Genomic DNA, 18,353 nt, shown 5'->3' on the forward strand with positions numbered 1-18,353 from the left:
CTCCCTCTCTCCCTCCTTTAAAAATAGGGAACCACAACTATGCACCGAGGTAAACGGTATCGTTGCAAAGAGCTTTAGGACTACCCGACCCTTTCTTTCCTAGATTTACATTTATTATTCGCAGTATTATTGCAATCGGCCTGAAGAGCTACTTAAATATGGGTGTGATCTTAACTCCTACTCTCTATTTACTCTAGAGTAAGCACAAAGCGATGCATGCAGTCAATCAAGGTTTTGCAATGTGCCGCTTGTCTAAATCGTAAAATAGTATTTGTTCTGGGCTGGGGAGGAAGACGGGAGTGCAAATAAATAAACCCAGAATAAAAGACTACAATTCCCAGGATGCTGCGCGCCGTGGCCCACGTGACTCCTCACTAAATTCATTATCTTTTACCGAGGCATTGAATCTAGGCGGAACCTGATCGAGTGGAACGAACTTAATTGCGCGCAGACGGCAACTCGCCTGCTGCTTCTGCCGGAGGAAAAAACGAAGAGGTGAAGAAAATACTGCAGCAAGATGATGCAGGCAAGTCTGTTTCAAAATTGTAGACGGTGTCTATTTAATTTACTTATTTAATTGGAAGCAAATTAAAAATGCGGAGCTTGTTTTTTTAAAAAAACAAAAGTTTGTGGACAAATTCTCCCCGGCTCGTGTTGCTTTCATTCGTGCTGAGATCGATGCTGATCCAATTTTTATAAACAAATGCCGGACAACTACTTTACTATAACGTAACTGTGCCCAGAAAGTAGCTCTTTATTTAGCTCTTTTAAAAGCGTCGTAATGAAATTTCGATCGCGATCTTAATTCGCACGCTGGGCGAGTCAGCGTCTCCATCTGTTGCCTGTTTATCAGGAACACACTAGTGTTTTGTTGGGTTCCTTGAAAAACAATGAGCCTTATTTTGTCCCTAATTGGGGGCGGGTGGTGGAGAGAGAGATTTGGGGATGACTTTCCTTTTAAAGAGAAATTGATGTACATCTCTTACCGTCTGGCGAGTTTCATCGGAAGCTGCCTCACGCAGAGTCAAACCATTGCTCATCTAGCTCACTATTGTTTACACACACTGACTGGCAGCTGCTCGTCAGGGCATCAGAAAAGGACTGTTTCCATTCTTACCTAGAGATGGCAGGGACTGAATCTGGGACCTAATCTAAGCCATGGGTAGGCAACCTAAGGCCCGGGGGCCGGATGCAGCCCAATCACCTTCTCAATCCAGCCTGCGGACGATCCGGGAACCAGCGTGTTTTTACATGAGTAGAATGAGTCCTTTTATTTAAAATTCATCTCTGGGTTATTTGTGGGGCATAGGAATTTGTTCATCCGCCCTAAAAATAAATATAGTCTGGCCCTCCACAAGGTCTGAGGGACAGTGGACCGGCCCCCTGCTGAAAAAGTTTGCTGACCCCTGTAATCTAAGCAGATGCAATACCATTGAGCTGCAGCTATTCTCTTGCCTTACAGACACTTAATCATTGAGTTTGGTTGGGGAGATATATCTTGGGTCCAGAGTGCATGAATACAAACTTTAGATTTACGGTATAAAGAAGATTTTGGTCCAGCTCTCCCAGTGGCTATGCACCATGCAGGCAGCTCAGAAGACTCTAACTTCATAGTATATAGAAGACTATGAAAATGATTGGGGTGGGGTGGGCTGGATTGGGTTGTTGCACAGGCATGCCTAATCACCCTGAATTTGCTATGGTTTTACAAGGGTGACCCTCTTTAGATGGAGATGTGTATTATTTCACTTACTTCAGAATGTAATGGGAGAGCCCAGATGCTCTCCTACTTGTGTTGCTGAGTGGGGCTGCCGGCATCTGCCCTCAAATCCTCCCTTACAGTGCCACCTTTGTTGCCACCAGCCATGCCTCTGTCCTAGGTCTGACACTTATCTCCTCCTGATTTTTGGGAGAGGACAGGATAGTACAGGAGGAGGTGATCCCCCAAGTATCTTGGCCCCAAGCTAGGGTTTGAAAGGTCCTTGCTAAATTGTGCCTGAGACCTAATTGGTATGGCTATAGGTGTAAAATGTCCCCGCACAGACTTTCATTCCTCTCCCACCCCCATAACCCCCTGCCCAGATAGATGGGTTTCCTGCTTCAGAGGTCAGCACAAGACAGACAACTGCTGGTGCTCATTCAGACTAGTGGAGCCAGAACCAGTGAGAGGCAGAGCCAACTAATTCTGGTCTAGTCCCCTGCCCATCCTTCTCCCTTCTGGCTTCTACAAGGGCTACACTTGAGACTAAGCTGGCAGGCAGGGCCACCCCCTGAACTGGTTGCAAGTAAAAGGGCAGACAGGCAGGAGCAGTTGGGGTTGATGGGGCAGTGCCCAACCGGACAAGCCTAAACTGGATTATCACCAGGTAAATGGGCAGCAGGAACAGAAGAGCCTTCGTCAATGTGAAATAGCCTTGGACTGGTGTGTGTGGATTTGCAACCTGAGTTTCAATCCAAGCCAATCCTATTGTCTTCCCAAAAGGCAAGCGGAGGACAGGAGAGAGCTGGAGAGTGGGGGCTGGTCCATTGGGACAAGTGGAGCCCTGTTCCACCAACCTCAGCCAGCCTTCCTACTTACAGTCAGTCTAGGGCATGCCAGTCAGCTTCCTCCTTGGTTTCAGTGTTGCCCTTGTAGAATCAACAGGAAGGAGGGCAGGGGCCAAACTAGAATGAGTTGTCTCTGCCTCTCGTTCACTATGGCACCATCTGCCTCAATGGGCACCAATCACCACTGCATCCAGGTATTTCCTAGTCATTCTGAAGGCCAGCAATTGAAGAAAAGTTGTCTCCCAGAGGGCACCAGCCACTACTGGGTTTGGAGGTGAATCTGATGTAACTTGACAAGGCTCTGAATTTTCTTGTTGCAATCCCATCCCCCTTCCTTCCCATTTTCTCTAATGGCTTTTAAATAAGTATTTTGATAATTAAGATAATGCAACATGTATGTGTGTGCATGAAAAAGGCAGTCGGGTGACTCATGTCATGCTTCCTCAGTGGGCTTTCCCAGTATAACCAGAAGCTGTTCTTTGGTTCCTTGAAATTAGGTTAGACAGAACTGCTTCCGCATCCTGACTACCTGCCTGTTTACTCAGGAAGTCCTACTTGAGTATGTGCCAAACTGTCCCACCTCAGTAGAGCGATCCTGTGCATGCATACTTGGAAGTAGGTCTCAATAGGCCAGTCACATTCTTTTGCATTTGCTGCAACAGGCTGATGCAACTTCCTATGGAAGAGGACTCTGATGTTTATTGTAGTCCCCAGCGTAAACACTATGAGAACAAGCCAGTCAAAGCAAAGTCCTTTTAATTCCCCATGATTTCAATGTGAGAGACTGCTATTCTTATTTTATGAGAAGTCCCACTATATTCATTTTAGAGATGGATGGAGAAATCTGATTCAGTTCACATGCCTGACTTCTTCTTCTTCTTAATTAAATTTCTATACCACCTTCATCTGAGAATCACAGGGCAAACAAGACTTTGGGTATCTTTGTAAATATGCCAGGGAAGGGAGAAAACAGCCCCAAGGGCCAAGTGTCTCCCTCCAGTGTTCTTTATCGGACCTTTGGGACTCACCCTAGGCCATACTCCTTCCTCAGCTGTGAGTTCTCTGTTCAGGCCATACCCCTCACTGACCAGAAGAGAACGTAGATCTGATTCTCATGCACACTAACCCTTGGTTCAATTCTGAGTGTCTCTAGGCAGGGCTGGGAGAGACCTTGAAAGCCTGGAGAATCACTGCCAGTCAGTGTAGTCTAGTGTTCCTCAACCTTGGGTCCCAAGCTGTTATTGGACTACAACACCTGTCATCCTTAGCTAGCAAGACCAGTGATCAGGTATGATGGGAACTGTAGTCCCAAAACAACTGGAGACCCAAGGTTGGTAAACACTGCTGTGGACAATACTGAACTAGGTAGAGCAGTGGTCTGGCAGCTTCCTATGTTCCTCAGGAATTAGTGAAACATAGGAAATTCTCCAGTTCTCTGTTCTCCCTTCATGTGATCTGCTAGAAGTGTTTACCCCATTATCCCACTGACTAGAAACCACAGCTTTCTTCCCAAGCTCTTTTGCAATGAAAGAAATAGTCCTGGTTCTGTTTCCGCCTCCATCTCTTTCATTCACAGCAACCCAATAATTGCGACATCACACCTAGACATGCCCAGTCTTGTGTGAATTTCCTCAACTCCCATTGGAGTTTATTTGGCAGACAGTGTATGTTCAACTTATTGCTTTAGGTTGAGCATTAAAAAGCTCAGTATTGTTGACACTGGCAAGCAGCAACTCCCCTGGGTTTCAGACAGGAGTTTTTCCAGTGCTACCTGGAGAAGACAGGGTTTGCGCCTGGGGCCTTCTGTATGCAAAGAAGATAGGTTTGTTTTAATTTATTTTAAAAATTACGCCCCACATATTGAGAAATTGCCTCAAAGTGGCTTTTAAGAGATGTAGTTTTGAATGCTTTAATTATTGTGAATATACTTTTTTAATGATGTGAACTGCCCTGGACTCCTATGGGAGGAAGAATGTGATAGAACACAATCATAGTTATTGATAATAATAAATTATGCAAGGGTGGGGAGCCTGTAGCCCTCTAAATCCAGCCAGATGGGTGGAGTAGAAATAATAAATTATTATTATTATAAATGTTTTTGGACCCCATCTACCCCCAGCCAGCAAGCTTAGTGGTCAAGGGTTATGGGAGCTGGAGTCCAGGGACATCTGGGGACCTAAGGTTGAAGAACACTGATCTAACCTATTTTCTTCTCTGGCTGGCAGTGGCTCTCCAGAACTTGGGCAGGGATGGGACCCAAATACTCCATGCACTCCATAGGCTTTTGCGACTGACCATGAGAATCTGCCTCTTAGGAAATCAGCTTTTGCATAATACAGTTTTGGTTCTCCTTTCACATTCTCAGTTTTGCATGTTTCAAGAGAGATTCAGCTTGAAGTGAACAATTTCTGTTCGAAGATCCGACACAGGTGTGGAATTTGGCACCAAGAAACTGGTGCTGACCGGAATTCACTGACCCTGTTAATGAGGGATTTGCAAAGACGCTGACCCTGTTTTTGACCATACTGTAATAGAGCTTTCACATTAATAAGCAAAACAGAGACCCAACAATTACTTGGAATAAGATGACAGATAATCATAGGTTGGGATGATGAAAATGGCACATGATAAAGAACTTCCTTGTACAGAATCAAACCAGTGGTACAGGTTGTCAAATAAAGCCTATGTTACTGGCTGAGTCGCCCTGACACCTGTGGTAAATTACATATACATAGAGAGAGACATACACACACAAGCTCTGTGACTGACTGGTCATCTGGAGATTCCAGGGATCAAACTAGGAGCTTCTGGATTCAGAGCCTACATTGGCTCCCACTACATTTCTGAGCACAATTCAAAGTGTTGGTGCTGACCTTTAAAGCCCTAAACGGCCTTGGCCCAGTATACCTGAAGGAGCGTCTCCACCCCACATCGTTCTGCCCGGACACTGAGATCCAGTGCCGAGGACCTTCTGGTGGTTCCCTCGCTGTGAGAAGCAAAGCTACAGGGAACCAGGAAGAGGGCCTTCTCGGTAGTGGCACCCGCCCTGTGGAACGCCCTCCCATCAGATGTCAAAGAGATAAACAATTACCTGACATTTAGAAGATATCTTAAGGCAGCCCTGTTCAGGGAAGTTTTTAATGTGTGACATTTTAATGTATTTTTAAATCTTTGTTGGAAGCTGCCCAGAGCGGCTGGGGAAACCCAGGCAGATGGGCGGGGTACAAATAAATTATTATTATTATTATTATTCCACCAAGCTCCTAACCCTAAAATGTCTTTAGCTCTAGCTCCTATCTGCACCAGACACACCTCAGTAGAGTAAAATAGTGAATGACTATAGAGCCATGGGAGAGCTGGGAAGCAGATGTCACTCCATCAGCTCTGCTATGACAGGCCAAGTCCATCAGGCCTCCTCTCACCTCAGCTGCCATTCCACCAGACCAGGAGCAATGGGAAGCAGGGCTCATTTAATCAACTTTGTCAGAGGCCCCGCTCCACCAGGCACCTCCTGCCCCTCTTGGTCAATATAGGAACAATGATTTAGAAACTTGCACCTGAGTTTTGTTTTTCCTCTTCCTTCCCTTCCCTTTTCCCTTGTGGGTGTAAGCCTTGTGGGTAAGAACTGCCTTGTTTTGATTGTGTGTAAGCTGCTCTGGGAGCCTTTCTGGCTGAACAGCAGGGTGCAAATACTCTCAATAAATATAGGATGCAAGCCCTTATCACACGTTCTTGTGTGTGTAGAGGGGGCAATTCTGGGGTGTTGTTAGGGGAGGGGCAGTACCTCTGATGGAAGCTGACAGCATGCAACAGTGGGCACACCCTGGGGATGGCTTCCTCTGGCCGGCTAAACCAGGCAAGGGTAGCTGCTGGGTCTCAAACCCTCAGTGAGTGAGGGTCTTGCCCTGCATGTGAAGACAGGCTCCGGCAAATGGTGCAGGTGAGACCAAGATTGGGTCCAGCAGTCAAGATGGCGGTTTATACATGTGGTGTAGAGGGAAGTGTGGGGAAGTGACAAGATTTGGGGCAGCAACCTGGCATGCAGTTCTTTCCTGCCATTTTCACAGGGGAAAAGTTGGGGTGTGGCAACACTGTCCAATTATGTTAGATGTCGTTCCACACTGTTCCCACTGGTGTGAATTAAATTTAACATGGCATGCTGGTATATCAGTCAACACCCCACTCCACCCCCCCCCCCCCCCCGATAACACAACAGGTACTACTGCAGTTTGAAAGGAAGATCAGAAAATGGGACAGGAGAACTTACACACTGTTCCTCACGCCTGAATGAACTTTTAGTCCTGGTGTTGCCCTTGTAGGACTCAGCAAGGAGGAGGGTAGGGGAAGCACTAGAATCAGTGGGCACCACCTCTCATTGGCCCTGGCACTACCTCCTCTTGGGCTCCTTGCTTTCTGCCCTACCAGTCCCAGTGGATCAATTTGCGTCAACCTGGTTCCTTCCAGATCTGTTCAACTATACCTCCATCAGTCCCAGCAATGAACAGTCGTGCTTGCTGGGGCTGATGGGATGTTGGCAGGGCACCAGATTAGTGGAGACTGTTCAAGATCTTGCATAAGCCTGCCCTGGATTTAGGTAATTAGATTTGGGGCTCTGGCTTATTAAACTGGCCTATCAACCAGGAACCTAGTGGGGCTACTTTACATATACTAGAGTAAATTGTGCATAAATGTGTGTGTGTGAAAATAATATGCAAAAAATGTGTATCAGGAGAAGTTTGCACTAACATGTTGGTGAATTATCACGAGCACTTAAAAAAGAATTGCATGCTGACGTGGAATTGTGGAGAACTGAAATTAAGACCGGATAAGTGAGAAACTGAAATTGACAGATTCATTGACCCCTAATTCTGGAGGTAAAGGAGAAATTAGTGGATTGAATTGGAAAGAGGAGAAACTGAGATTGGCAGATTCACCCACCCTTGGTCCATAGCTAGTCCCAGAAACCTTGCCAGTGTTTCCTCTTTGCTAATTCTTCCTCCTTCCCATCCATCCTCTACAGATGTTTTTCTATTTCTCGGACAAAGTGGTCCTTCTTTTTGACTTCTGGAAAACGCACACCCCAGCAGGTAAGAAAACAGCCTTATCTCTTAAGTAAATATGAGCTGCTGAGGCAAACAAGAAAGGTCCTTGAGGATGAGGGAAGATTATATGAAACCTTAGCCTCAGAAACAAAGATGACAAAGCTTGCTCTGTGCCATGCATAAGGCTTCCCTAGGCAACTGACTCCCTAGAATGCTTGGCTTCGTAATAGTTTTGAGGGCCAAGAAAGAAGAAGTCAAACAAACTAACACAGGATTTATCCATACTGTACTGTATTTTTCGCCCTATAGGACGCACCGTCCCATAAGGCGCACCTAGTTTTTTGGGGAGGAAATAAAGGGGAAAAAATTTATTTCCCCCCCAGGCGCGGGGCTGGGGAAGCCCGAGCTTCCCCCAACCCCAGCCCCCAAACAGGCAGCTCTCTGCAAGCCGTGGGAGCCCAGCGCTGGGTTCCCGCTGCTTGCGGAGAGGTCCGCGAAGCCTGGACACACTTCAGTATGCAGGCAACTCTCCACAAGCAGCGGGAGCCCAGCACCGACCCCTCTCGCTCCCCAGGCTTCAGCAAAAGCCTGCATTCACCCCATAGGACGCACACACATTTCCCCTTCATTTTTGGAAGGGAAAAAGTGCGTCCTATAGGGCGAAAAATACGGTACTTAGTTTTTCCCTACTCTTTCCAGACACAGGCTTGCACTTTAAAATTCTTGTGTCTGAGCACCCTTTCTTTGCCCTGGAGCTTTCCCTGCAAAAACCTACTCTTTAGTGCTCAATTGGAGCAAAAGGCAATTGCTGTTTGCTTATAAAGATTGGGGCTTTGTAGGGAAAGCTCTGGAGCAAAAAAAGGGGAGGCACTTGGACACTGAGTTTTAATACTCTGCTGTGCATGGAAAGAGCAGTGGAAAGGTAAGTGTGGAAAAGCCCATAGAAGACCAGTTGTCCATAATATATCAGCTGTGGCTCAGTGGCAGAGCATCTGCTTTGCATGTAGGAGGTTATGGGTTCAATCCTCAGCATCTCCAGGTAGAGCTGGGAGAGACATTACCTAACTACATGGACCATTGGTGCGACTCGGTATAAGATAGCTTACTCTCCAGTCTCGTCTCCGTCATTCATGGTGTGGTAAAAGAATGGGGAGCCTGTGAGAACTGCAGCTCCCTTCAGGGGCAGAGAAGGTGGTTAAGGAGAACTTCCTCAAGCTGCTTTCCAAATTATGCCGAACTACAAGTCCCACAATTCCTTACTACGGACCATGCTGGACTTTGTGCAAGAACATCTGGATGCTAAATCAGGGATCATTGGATATATGTGAAAGGTAGAATAGGTCTGGAAGAGACTCAACCTTCGCCCTACATCCCCAAATAAAAGTTTAAGGACCCTCCCCTGCTTTTATGCACAACAGTTAAAAAACAGCTAAAAAGCATACAGACACAGAGTTTAAGGGAGGATGGACACAAGCACATGAGTGAATTATGTAATTTACATGAACACACACACAGAGCACATGCCTCTTGGACAAGGATATAATTGTTGAGGCTCTGGTAGGTTTATTGAGATAAAAAATAGCTCCCTATAGATGAGCAGTGAAAAAACCAACAACCCATAGCAGTGGTGTGGTAGCTTGTGGGAATTAATATAAGCAGTGTTAGGGAAAAATCTCATAATGGAGACCAGCGGGGTTTGGCAGTCAAAGCCAGCTTTATTATTATTATTATTATTATTATTATTACTATTAGAATCATTTACAAAATATAAAATAGAACCTTAAAATTGTTGATTAAAAACAGGTATGTAAAAACGTTTGAAAGATGGTTAGCAAAAGGAATGCTCCAGTTGCTTCTTGAAAATTTGACACTGTAATCCTACACATGTCTACATCTGGGATTAAGTCCCACTGAGTTCTATAGGTCTTATTCCTAGAAAAGTGAGTGGAGGGTTGCCACCTGAATCTCCTTCATTTCCTCTCACTCTGGAAGTCTGACTGAGCCTCCTGCAGCTTATTGTTGTTTTGATAGAGGAGGGAGAAAGGTTGTTTTCTGCTGCTCCAGAGAAGCGGACACGGAGCAATGGATCCAAACTACAAGAAAGAAGTTTCCACCTAAACATTAGGAAGAACTTCCTGACAGTAAGAGCTGTTTGACAGTGGAATTTGCTGCCAAGGAGTGTGGTGGAGTCTCCTTCTTTGGAGGTCTTTAAGCAGAGGCTTGACAACCATATGTCAGGAGTGCTCTGATGGTGTTTCCTGCTTGGCAGGGGGTTGGACTCGATGGCCCTTGTGGTCTCTTCCAACTCTATGATTCTATGATAAAGAGGGTATTTATAATAATGAATGCTCTTTTGATATGAGCAGGTCTGATGTAACTGTTTTGGATATCATTGCCATGCTTGCCTCTTAATAGTTGTATTATCAGCGTATTATCAGTACACCATTATCTTTATTGCATTTTAATATTTCAGCTGTGCCACAGAGTGCTAAAAGTGCATATAAAATGAATTGTCCTCGATTTCCCCCTCCCAGAAATAAGCTTATCTTAACACACATATGGGCTAGAAACTTGCACTCTTAAAAAAAAAACCCCAGAGATAAGGTTTGCAGGAAGTGGAATCCTGCAGTTGAATTATACAGTATGTAGTTACACACAGGTTTGGGAATAGTTGTGTACAAATACATTTTTACACCCACCCACCCATCCCATCTCCAACCATAAATCTGTTTTTTTACCCAACAGGGATGGTGCTCTCAGTACTGGTGATCATGCTGCTTGCCGTGTTGTACGAATTCATAAAAGTTGGCAAGGCGAAAGTGCTTCAGTACACAATGCCACCATCCATTGCCTCCAGCATCAGCCAGGAGACCTTGAGAGAGCCAGAAAGGGCATCTATTAACACGGGCCTGGAACAGCTAAGCAGCTCCCCAAAGAAGTAAAAAAAATGGGGTGGGGTGGGGAAGCAAACAGCAATCTGCAGAAAACCTGTATTGACATTTGCTCTGATTCCGCTTTAAAGGGTGGGTTTTCTCATGGGGAAAGCTCTGGAGGGGCGGGGGCGGGGAAAATGCATTCAGACACAGAGCTTTAAAGTGCAGACTGTGCCTGGAAAGCATGGAGGAAAGTTAAGTGTAGATAAGCCCTGACATTTGTTTCTCTTTCCTTTTGGAAAAGTTGGTTTTCATGGCATGTCGTCCAGACCCTGCTCCATGTGGTCCAAGTGGTCCTCGGTTACCTGGTGATGCTGGCGGTGATGTCTTACAACACGTGGATCTTCCTGGGAGTGATTGCGGGCTCTGCCATTGGCTACTACATAGCATACCCACTGCTCAGTCCCAGATAGCAGCACTGGCATCAGCGCTGGAAGATGGTTTTTAACAGTGCCGATTAACTGGAGACTCCTGCCTTGGGAACAGATCTGTGGTGCTTGGATACTGAACTGGGTAAAGAGGAGTCACCCTGTTGTAGTTCCAAGATCCTTTCCCCTGCTCCCCATCCTCTGACTTCCACAGGCTGGGCATTTAAACCTTCTACCTTTTTGAGAATGACTTTTTGTCCTTTCACTGGAATTTATTTGTAACTGCCTTTACTAAGTGCCTTGGAACAAATGCTCAGTAGCTAGAACTGAGATGTTTTGCTTTCTAACCTCAGGAAGTGTAACAGTGGTACCTTGGGTTACAGACGCTTCAGGTTACAGACGCTTCAGGTTACAGACTCCGCTAACCCAGAAATAGTACCTTGGGTTAAGAACTTTGCTTCAGGATGAGAACAGAAATCGTGCGGCGGCAGCGGGAGGCCTCATTAGCTAAAGTGGTACCTCAGGTTAAGAACGGACCTTCGGAACGAATTAAGTTCTTAACCCGAGGTACCACTGTAGTCAGCTAAGCCTTGCACTGTCCACTCTGACTGGCAGAACTCTTGAAAGTGAGGTTGGGGGGGGGCAACTTTACCAACCCTGCTACGCTCTGTCCTCTGAGAGGGTGGAACCCATGCCAACTTCATTCAAAGCACATGCTGAATGGTTGCATTCTCTTGCGGGCTTTTTAGTGTAGGAGGGCAATGGTGGAGATATATAAAATTATACATAATGGGAAGAAAGGGGATTAGGAGAAGTGTGTCCCCCCCACACTTCTCATAAACGTAGAACTGGGGCCATCCAATAACTCAGAATGGTGGGAGACTCTAGTATTCAGGAGGGAAGTGCTTCTTCACACAGCACATAAGTAAGTAAGCTATGGGATGCATTACTGCTATAGCCATCAACTTGGGCAGCAATAAATGGCAGCTGGACAAATTCACAGAGGATAATGTTACAGGTGGCTGCCAGTTGTGATGACTAGGTCCTACCTCTCCAACACGCCTCTGAATCCCAGTTGCTGAGGATCATTAATGGGGGAAAGCTATTCAGCACAAACCCTGCTTAAAGGATTCCCATAAGCAACTGGTTGCCCACTGCCACAGTCACAGGCAGTATGCTTCTGAATCCCAGTTGCTGGAACCCACAGGAAAGGACAGGACTCTGGTGTTTGGGTTCTGCTTAAGGGCTTCCAATGGAAGTGTCTGGTTGGCCACTGTCAGAACAGGAGGCCAGAGTATTTGGGCCACTGGTCTGACCCAGCTGCTCTTCTTTTGTCCACTGTGAGAACAGGCTGCCAGACTATATGTAAAGCCTTTGGTTTTGACCAATAGAGCTCTTACAGTCTTTTATTTTTCTGGGGGTGGGGATTTTGGATTCAGGGCACAAAAGGGAAGACTCTGCATAATTAACATAAGGGACTCACCACCACATGGTGAGGCTGTAAAGAGGGGGGAATCAAATGTTAGCCTCACTAATACCTTGCAGGACTGGGTCTGGTCAATGCTTGGAGGACAGAGATCTGCCTTATATATAGTCAGGTCATGGTAACAGTACCACTTAATTCTGCTTTGGTCAGACCACACCTGGAATACTGTGTTTGGAGGAAAATGTACACAGGGTGTTTAGCAAGGATAGCCTATATGGTGCCTTCTGGATATTGTTGGTCTGCAACTCCCATTGACCCCCGTCAACATGATCAGTGATCAGAGATTATGGGCACTGTTGTCCAGCACAACTAGAGGGCACCATTATGGCTCCAGATGCTAAACCAAGGAAAAATGTTTGTGTGGCTAAATTAAAAATGAATGTGCTATGAAATCTGATGCAAAAATCAATGTCAAATAAAATATTTTACTTAATTCATCAGATTTCAGAAGTTTCTTTATGGTCTTCAAATTAGGTGAAAGGTGTCTCAGGTTATTCCTGCATGTGAAAACGAAACTTTCTTCCCCCAAAACTGCTTAAGCACGTTCAGCATGTTCAGTGGAATCATTCCAGACTGTTGCTACTTTTGGCTGAGATTCAATCACAAGCTGGCAAATTCAGGGCGAGCCATCAAAGGTGATCTGATGCTCTTGTACAGCATGCCCACTTGCCTTCTCCGCCCCGCCCCAACCAAAAATGAACTTTCTGAGCTAAGGAAAGAATGGGAAAGGCATCGTAAAGCAAGGTAATCACGTTTGCTGTATGCTAGCCTCTCCACAAACCAAACAGAATGGATGCTCAACAGACACGTGGTGATGGCACACCACCTAGCACACAGAGCAGGATGAATGCAAAGCAAACAGGCTGGCTGTTTCATGGTTGGCTAGACAGCCCATCCTAAGGGAGGGTTAAAAATGCTTAAATTGTAGATCAGGACAAAAAGAGTTTTGGCTGGGGGAGAATAAAAGAGGCTGGAGTTATCAGTAGTAGAGTTTGGCTGTCTGAGAGTCTTACAGGGGAGGATCCTGTATCCCAGACAGCTACTGTTGGGACTCATAAGGCCCAGGCAGCAAAGCCAATGGACATTGATGATTATTGTAAACCACCTGGATTTTGTAAATAGCAGTGGATAGATAAACAGAGATTATGGGAGTTCAACAACACATGGTGGTCCATAGATCCCCCCCCCACCATCCTTTGAACTAGACTCAAGTGAGGAAGAATGCAGGGGGGCCACAAGTGCATTTAGATGTGAGCGGTTATTGCATTAGTTTTCTTGATTGTAATGCCAACACTTCTGTCCATTTTCTAACGTTCTTTTCACACTGCAGTACCAGTTGCAGTATGGAACAGTGGGGGGGGGGTTTGCCATAACACCAGCACCATGTGCTAAATTTCATTCCCACCAGTGAGTGTGGTGGTGGTGGTGTTAGCATCTGTCTGTCCTCGGAGGCAATGGAGGAGTGACCTTTGGAGATGAAGTCAAGCTGTTGCACTGTTGCAGCGCCTGCTGTGGCTGTAGAGACCAATGCAGGAGAGACAAGTTTTGTTGCAGCTGGGGCAGGTGAAGCTGTCCGGTTGTACTGCCATCACATTTCTTGTCTCTGTGCTTCTCCTAGTGGTCATTCTTCTTCTGGTCACTGCCTTGGATGCACAGCCTGACTGTCTCCAGACACTGCTGTCCTCTGCAAGGGATTCCCACACAGCAGGGCTGATGTTGCCAGACTTCCTCTCACATTTGCAGACATCTTTGTAACACAGAGTTGGTCCGGCAACAACAAATGTTGCTACTTCCCCACCCTCTGTTCCCCCATGAATCCCCCCTATGAAAACAGTAGGAAAGAACCGTATGCCAGAATACCACCCCAAATTTTCTTACTTTTCTCCCATGATTTTCTGCAAATGGATCTTTTGTGCCTATGTCCCATTGCTTTTCTGAAAGTAACTTTGTGTTGTGTGAAAGCTCAAAAACAGTGGGGGAAATGAACAGCTTGAGAAATGTCAGGAAAATGGGAATAAAATACAGTGTGAATGCAGCCACAGTAAAATCAAATTGGAGGCCTATCTGACAAGAGGTTGTGTCCTCTCTTTCAAGCACACAAAATTTCCAAACGTCTTTTTGTCAAGAGCCCAAGCGATGGGAAGGAGGAGGCAGGCTGTACTGATCTTAAATAAATCTAGATTTTATTAATAATATATAAGCCACATTTCCCCCCTCTTAAACATTTGGTATAAGTTTTGCAATAAAGTATACTGGAAGAAGAAAGGTAAAAAGATGGCAGGCTTTAGTTCCCAAGATTAAGGCACTTTTTGTTTTACGAAGAGCAGAGAGAGAAAGTGAAAATGAATGACTAAATAGGTCTCCGTCCCCTCCTCCAAAAAAAATCAAATAAAAAAAATTCTTAAAGAGACATTAAGGGAATAATGAACAAGCACTTTGAAACTGGCATGGTGCCACAACTGCAGTAAGGGGTGTGTGTGTGTGCATGTGCAATGTGCATTTACATGCAAGGCTTGGATCATGGTCATTCAGTCTTCCCATCGTCCTTTGGAAAAGTGTACAATAGTTCTGCATTGACATTAAGACACTCCATTTCTAAGTCGCTAGAGCCTTTGGTGGGCTTGCTCCTTACCCACTCCCTCTAACTTTAGTGGAAGCCAGATGCCCCATTGGTCTCCACTGTTTTCATTCTAAAACATCATTCTGTCACCACCTTAACTAAAACACATACAAATGTACCCATGTCCATTTGCTTCCCTGCCCTCTTGCGCCTATAAAATCATGTTTGATAGGTGAAAGCAACAACTTGGCCACTGGGGAAGAGGAAATGTGAGAGGGATGCGGAACCGGAAGGCCTCCAGGTGTTGTTTGACTGCAGTTCCCATCAACCAGTGTAGCCAGTGACTAGGGATGGTGGGAGGGCCAGCAACACCTGGAGGGCCACAGGTTCCGCATTCCTGTACAAGAGGCCCATTCAGTGTTAGTCAACTTTGGATTACCCAGATGGTGTTGGACTACAACTCCCATCATCTCCAGCCAGCTGCAGCTGTAACCCAATAACATCCAGAGGTGGAGAACATCCAATAACATCCAGAGGTGGACTGATGGGGGAAAAACTTGTAATGAACCACTCTCAAGTATACAACATCTGGATATTATCTAGAACAGCCCTCCTGAGCTGGTGCTGTTCCATGGCTAAGGATTGACCGCCCTACACTTTCTGGAATGACAAGCTCCTCAAATTTGATTTGCCTCATAAACTAGAGTCAGAGGTGCTGAGAAATGAGTGAGTTAGCCCTCAGATAACAGGAAAACACAGCGGTGCACCCAAAGCTACCCTACTCAGAGCAGACTCACTGAAATGTGCCTAAGTTCACCATATTATTAATATTATACATTTATTTCACAGAATCGTAGAACTGTAGAGTTGGAAGAGACCCCAAGGGTCATCTAGTCCAACCCTCTGCAGTGTAGGAATCTCAGCTAAAGCATCCATGACAGGTGGCCGTCAAACCTCTGCTTAGAAACCTCCAAGGAAGGAGAGTCCACAACCTCCCAAAGGAGACTGTTCCACTGTCAAACAGCTCTTTCCATCAGAAAGTTCTTCCTAATGTTGGTTTGGGTCCTCTGGAGCTGGAGAAAACAAGCTAGCTCCAGCCTCCATGTGGCAGCCCTTTAGGTATTTGGAGATGGCTATCATATCTCCTCTCAATTTCACCTGTACCAGGCTTTAAATCCCCACCTTTTTCTCTGAGAGAGACTCATGTCTATTAATTTCAGTGGGTCTGCCTCCAAGCAAGGAATAAGTTTCGGCACAATCCCTAGAAGCTCCAGGAGGCAATAACCATATTCCTTTTACCCATCAGGGGTAAAAAGAAAAATGGATATTTTTGTAAATCCAATATGTGCATACACGCACACTTTCAATGGGACAACCCTTGCTATGGCATCCAGTCTGCATTCCCTATCCACCCACCATCACCAATGAAGAAAACGTTCTAAAGCAAAGCAGGCAAGTTCTCTTATGATTTTCTTGCCTATAAATTGGGCGCAGAGAGAAGCCTACTCTGAATAGGATGAGCACTGGATACAAGCCATCACCATTAACATATCTACCCAGTTTCTTGCCTTGGTGGTAAACCTACAAGATGTATGTTACTTGACCCCTCCCTGGGCAGGGAAGAAAACTTATTCCACAGCTTTGCCCTCATCCACATACGTTCACTGCTTTCTGCTACACACTTCCCTTGTTCGGCCTTAACAGCCTCCACATCCGGTTTCTCTAACCTTCATTTGCATCGTCATTCTCTAGCGAAAAGGGACTCGCTGGCTCTACCTACTAGGCCCTGCAGCTAATATTCCTACCCAGATCCTCAAATCCCTCCAAGTGATGGGAGTTGCGGAACTACACTAGGGCATGGCTGTCAACGCTGGGGAAGAGAGGTGGAGATGCACAGGTGATGAGATTTTCTTACTTGTGAAACAGTTAAAAGAAGATGACTACCCTTAAATATATATATATATATAATTATCAGTGGGGCAATGAGACTGGATTAAAACACAACCAAGATCCAATAAAATGAAGGTGGACTGGAAGAAATGCAGAAAAGCATTTTCTATATCTGTAGTGGAGGGCAAGGAGTAGGGAAGCAGCTGTCATTCTGTTCCTGTACCCCAGACATTCCCTGGCATCCAAGGTAAAGTGTCTTTTCAGTAGAACTGGAATGGGGGAAGGAGACCCCTGATGAGCCAATTGTGAACGAAAGGTGCAAAGGAAAGGAATGTGAGGAAGCCAACCTAATTCCAGGCTTACAGAAGCCCAGAATGGTCAGCATAGTCCCAAGAGAGACAGCTAGAAGAACTGATATTATTTCTGGGGTTCCTCCATCCCATCCCCTGGGCCCCCTCAATACTTCTCTGGATGGATTGAGCACATGCAAATTAAGGAGGCCAAAGAACCAACTTTAGGCACTTTGCTCTCCCCTCACCCTGCCTGCCTTCTCCCCCCCCCCAACCGCCCCCCACAGGGTCCCCCAATTCGAGTCTGCCTTTGGCATTGACACAGCCAATAGAGGAACCCTCTTGCATAGAGGTGGGGCAGCTGTCCTAGAACTGAGTCTGCACCCCTTCGCTGCCTTCTGTAGCCCCATGGCTGTTCTCCACAAAGGATTCCTTGCTGGTCTCACAAACTGGGGTCACCTCCACTTGCACCCCCGTCTCCTCCCCTGTCTCCTTATCGCTAGGCTCAAGGCAGGAACCCCCATCGGCAGCCAGGGAAGGCGACTGGGCAGGAGAAGTGGGCATGGAGTCCGTAGCCTCCTGCGCCTCCGCCTGGCACTCAGCGGGATGTTGTGGCGTTTGCTTGCCTGCCTCCCTGGTGGCTTCCTCCTCCTCCTTCCCCTCCATGTGTTTGGGGTCTACTTCGCTCTTCTGGGCAATGGTGCCATTGCCCAGCTGGGAATCAGCCTTCTCAAGCGGAGCCTTGACGCAGATCTCCTTCACCAGCATCGTACGAAGGTCCTTCACGCTGTCAGGGGACCCCTGCACAGGAGGGGAAGGACTGCGGTCTACCCCCTCGAGCTCCAGCTCAGCTGCACCTGGGGAACCCTCCAGGGAAGTGACCTCGTAGGGAAGGGCCTCTTCGTCAACGTGGATGACGGAAACGACTTGCTTGGCCCGGCGCTGCTTCTCATCTGGCGGGTCTGAGTCCGACTGCCTGCCGAACTCTTCCTCCCAGTTTATGGGCGTCTCCTCGCCAAGCAAGTGCAGGTTGGGGTCACTGTTGTGCATCACGATGCTGTCGCGGTACAGGTTGTGCTTCCGCTGCACAGCTGCCTCCTTCACAGCTGAAATGTGGAAAGGAAAGGAGCATGAACAGGACCACTAATGGGACAATGCATAAGGCCACATCCACACCAGGCATTTAAAGTGCGATGATACCACTTTAAGCAGTCATATCTCCCCCCCCCCCAAAGAA

General features: G+C 46.4%; 2 protein-coding genes across 3 annotated transcripts in view; one reads left to right on the forward strand and one right to left on the reverse strand.

Annotated features, from left to right (window-relative positions):
* The first annotated feature begins 348 nt into the window (after positions 1–348).
* The window catches only part of SLC31A2 (solute carrier family 31 member 2), a 543,264-nt gene continuing 525,259 nt past the window's right edge, over positions 349–18,353 (forward strand). The window contains exons 1-4 of one of the 2 annotated variants that reach the window (XR_013834860.1): positions 349–526; positions 7,568–7,634; positions 10,335–10,527; positions 10,767–11,282. Coding sequence is in view for 1 of the 2 variants with exons in the window: in XM_079962275.1 (XP_079818401.1) it covers positions 518–526; positions 7,568–7,634; positions 10,335–10,527; positions 10,767–10,935 (438 nt within the window). In the remaining variant the exon portion in view is untranslated. Of the gene's footprint in view, positions 527–7,567; positions 7,635–10,334; positions 10,528–10,766; positions 12,810–18,353 lie in introns of those variants that run through there. The other variant, XM_079962275.1, reaches the window with a different exon arrangement.
* NIBAN2 (niban apoptosis regulator 2) overlaps positions 14,538–18,353 on the reverse strand; it is a 101,527-nt gene continuing 97,711 nt past the window's right edge. The window contains exon 14 of the mRNA XM_079962056.1: positions 14,538–18,222. Within this exon, the coding sequence (XP_079818182.1) occupies positions 17,483–18,222 (740 nt within the window). The 3' untranslated portion in view covers positions 14,538–17,482. The remainder of the gene's footprint in view (positions 18,223–18,353) is intronic.

This window comes from Podarcis cretensis (genome assembly GCF_951804945.1).
Source record: "Podarcis cretensis genome assembly, chromosome: Z".
Taxonomy (NCBI): Eukaryota; Metazoa; Chordata; class Lepidosauria; order Squamata; family Lacertidae; genus Podarcis; species Podarcis cretensis.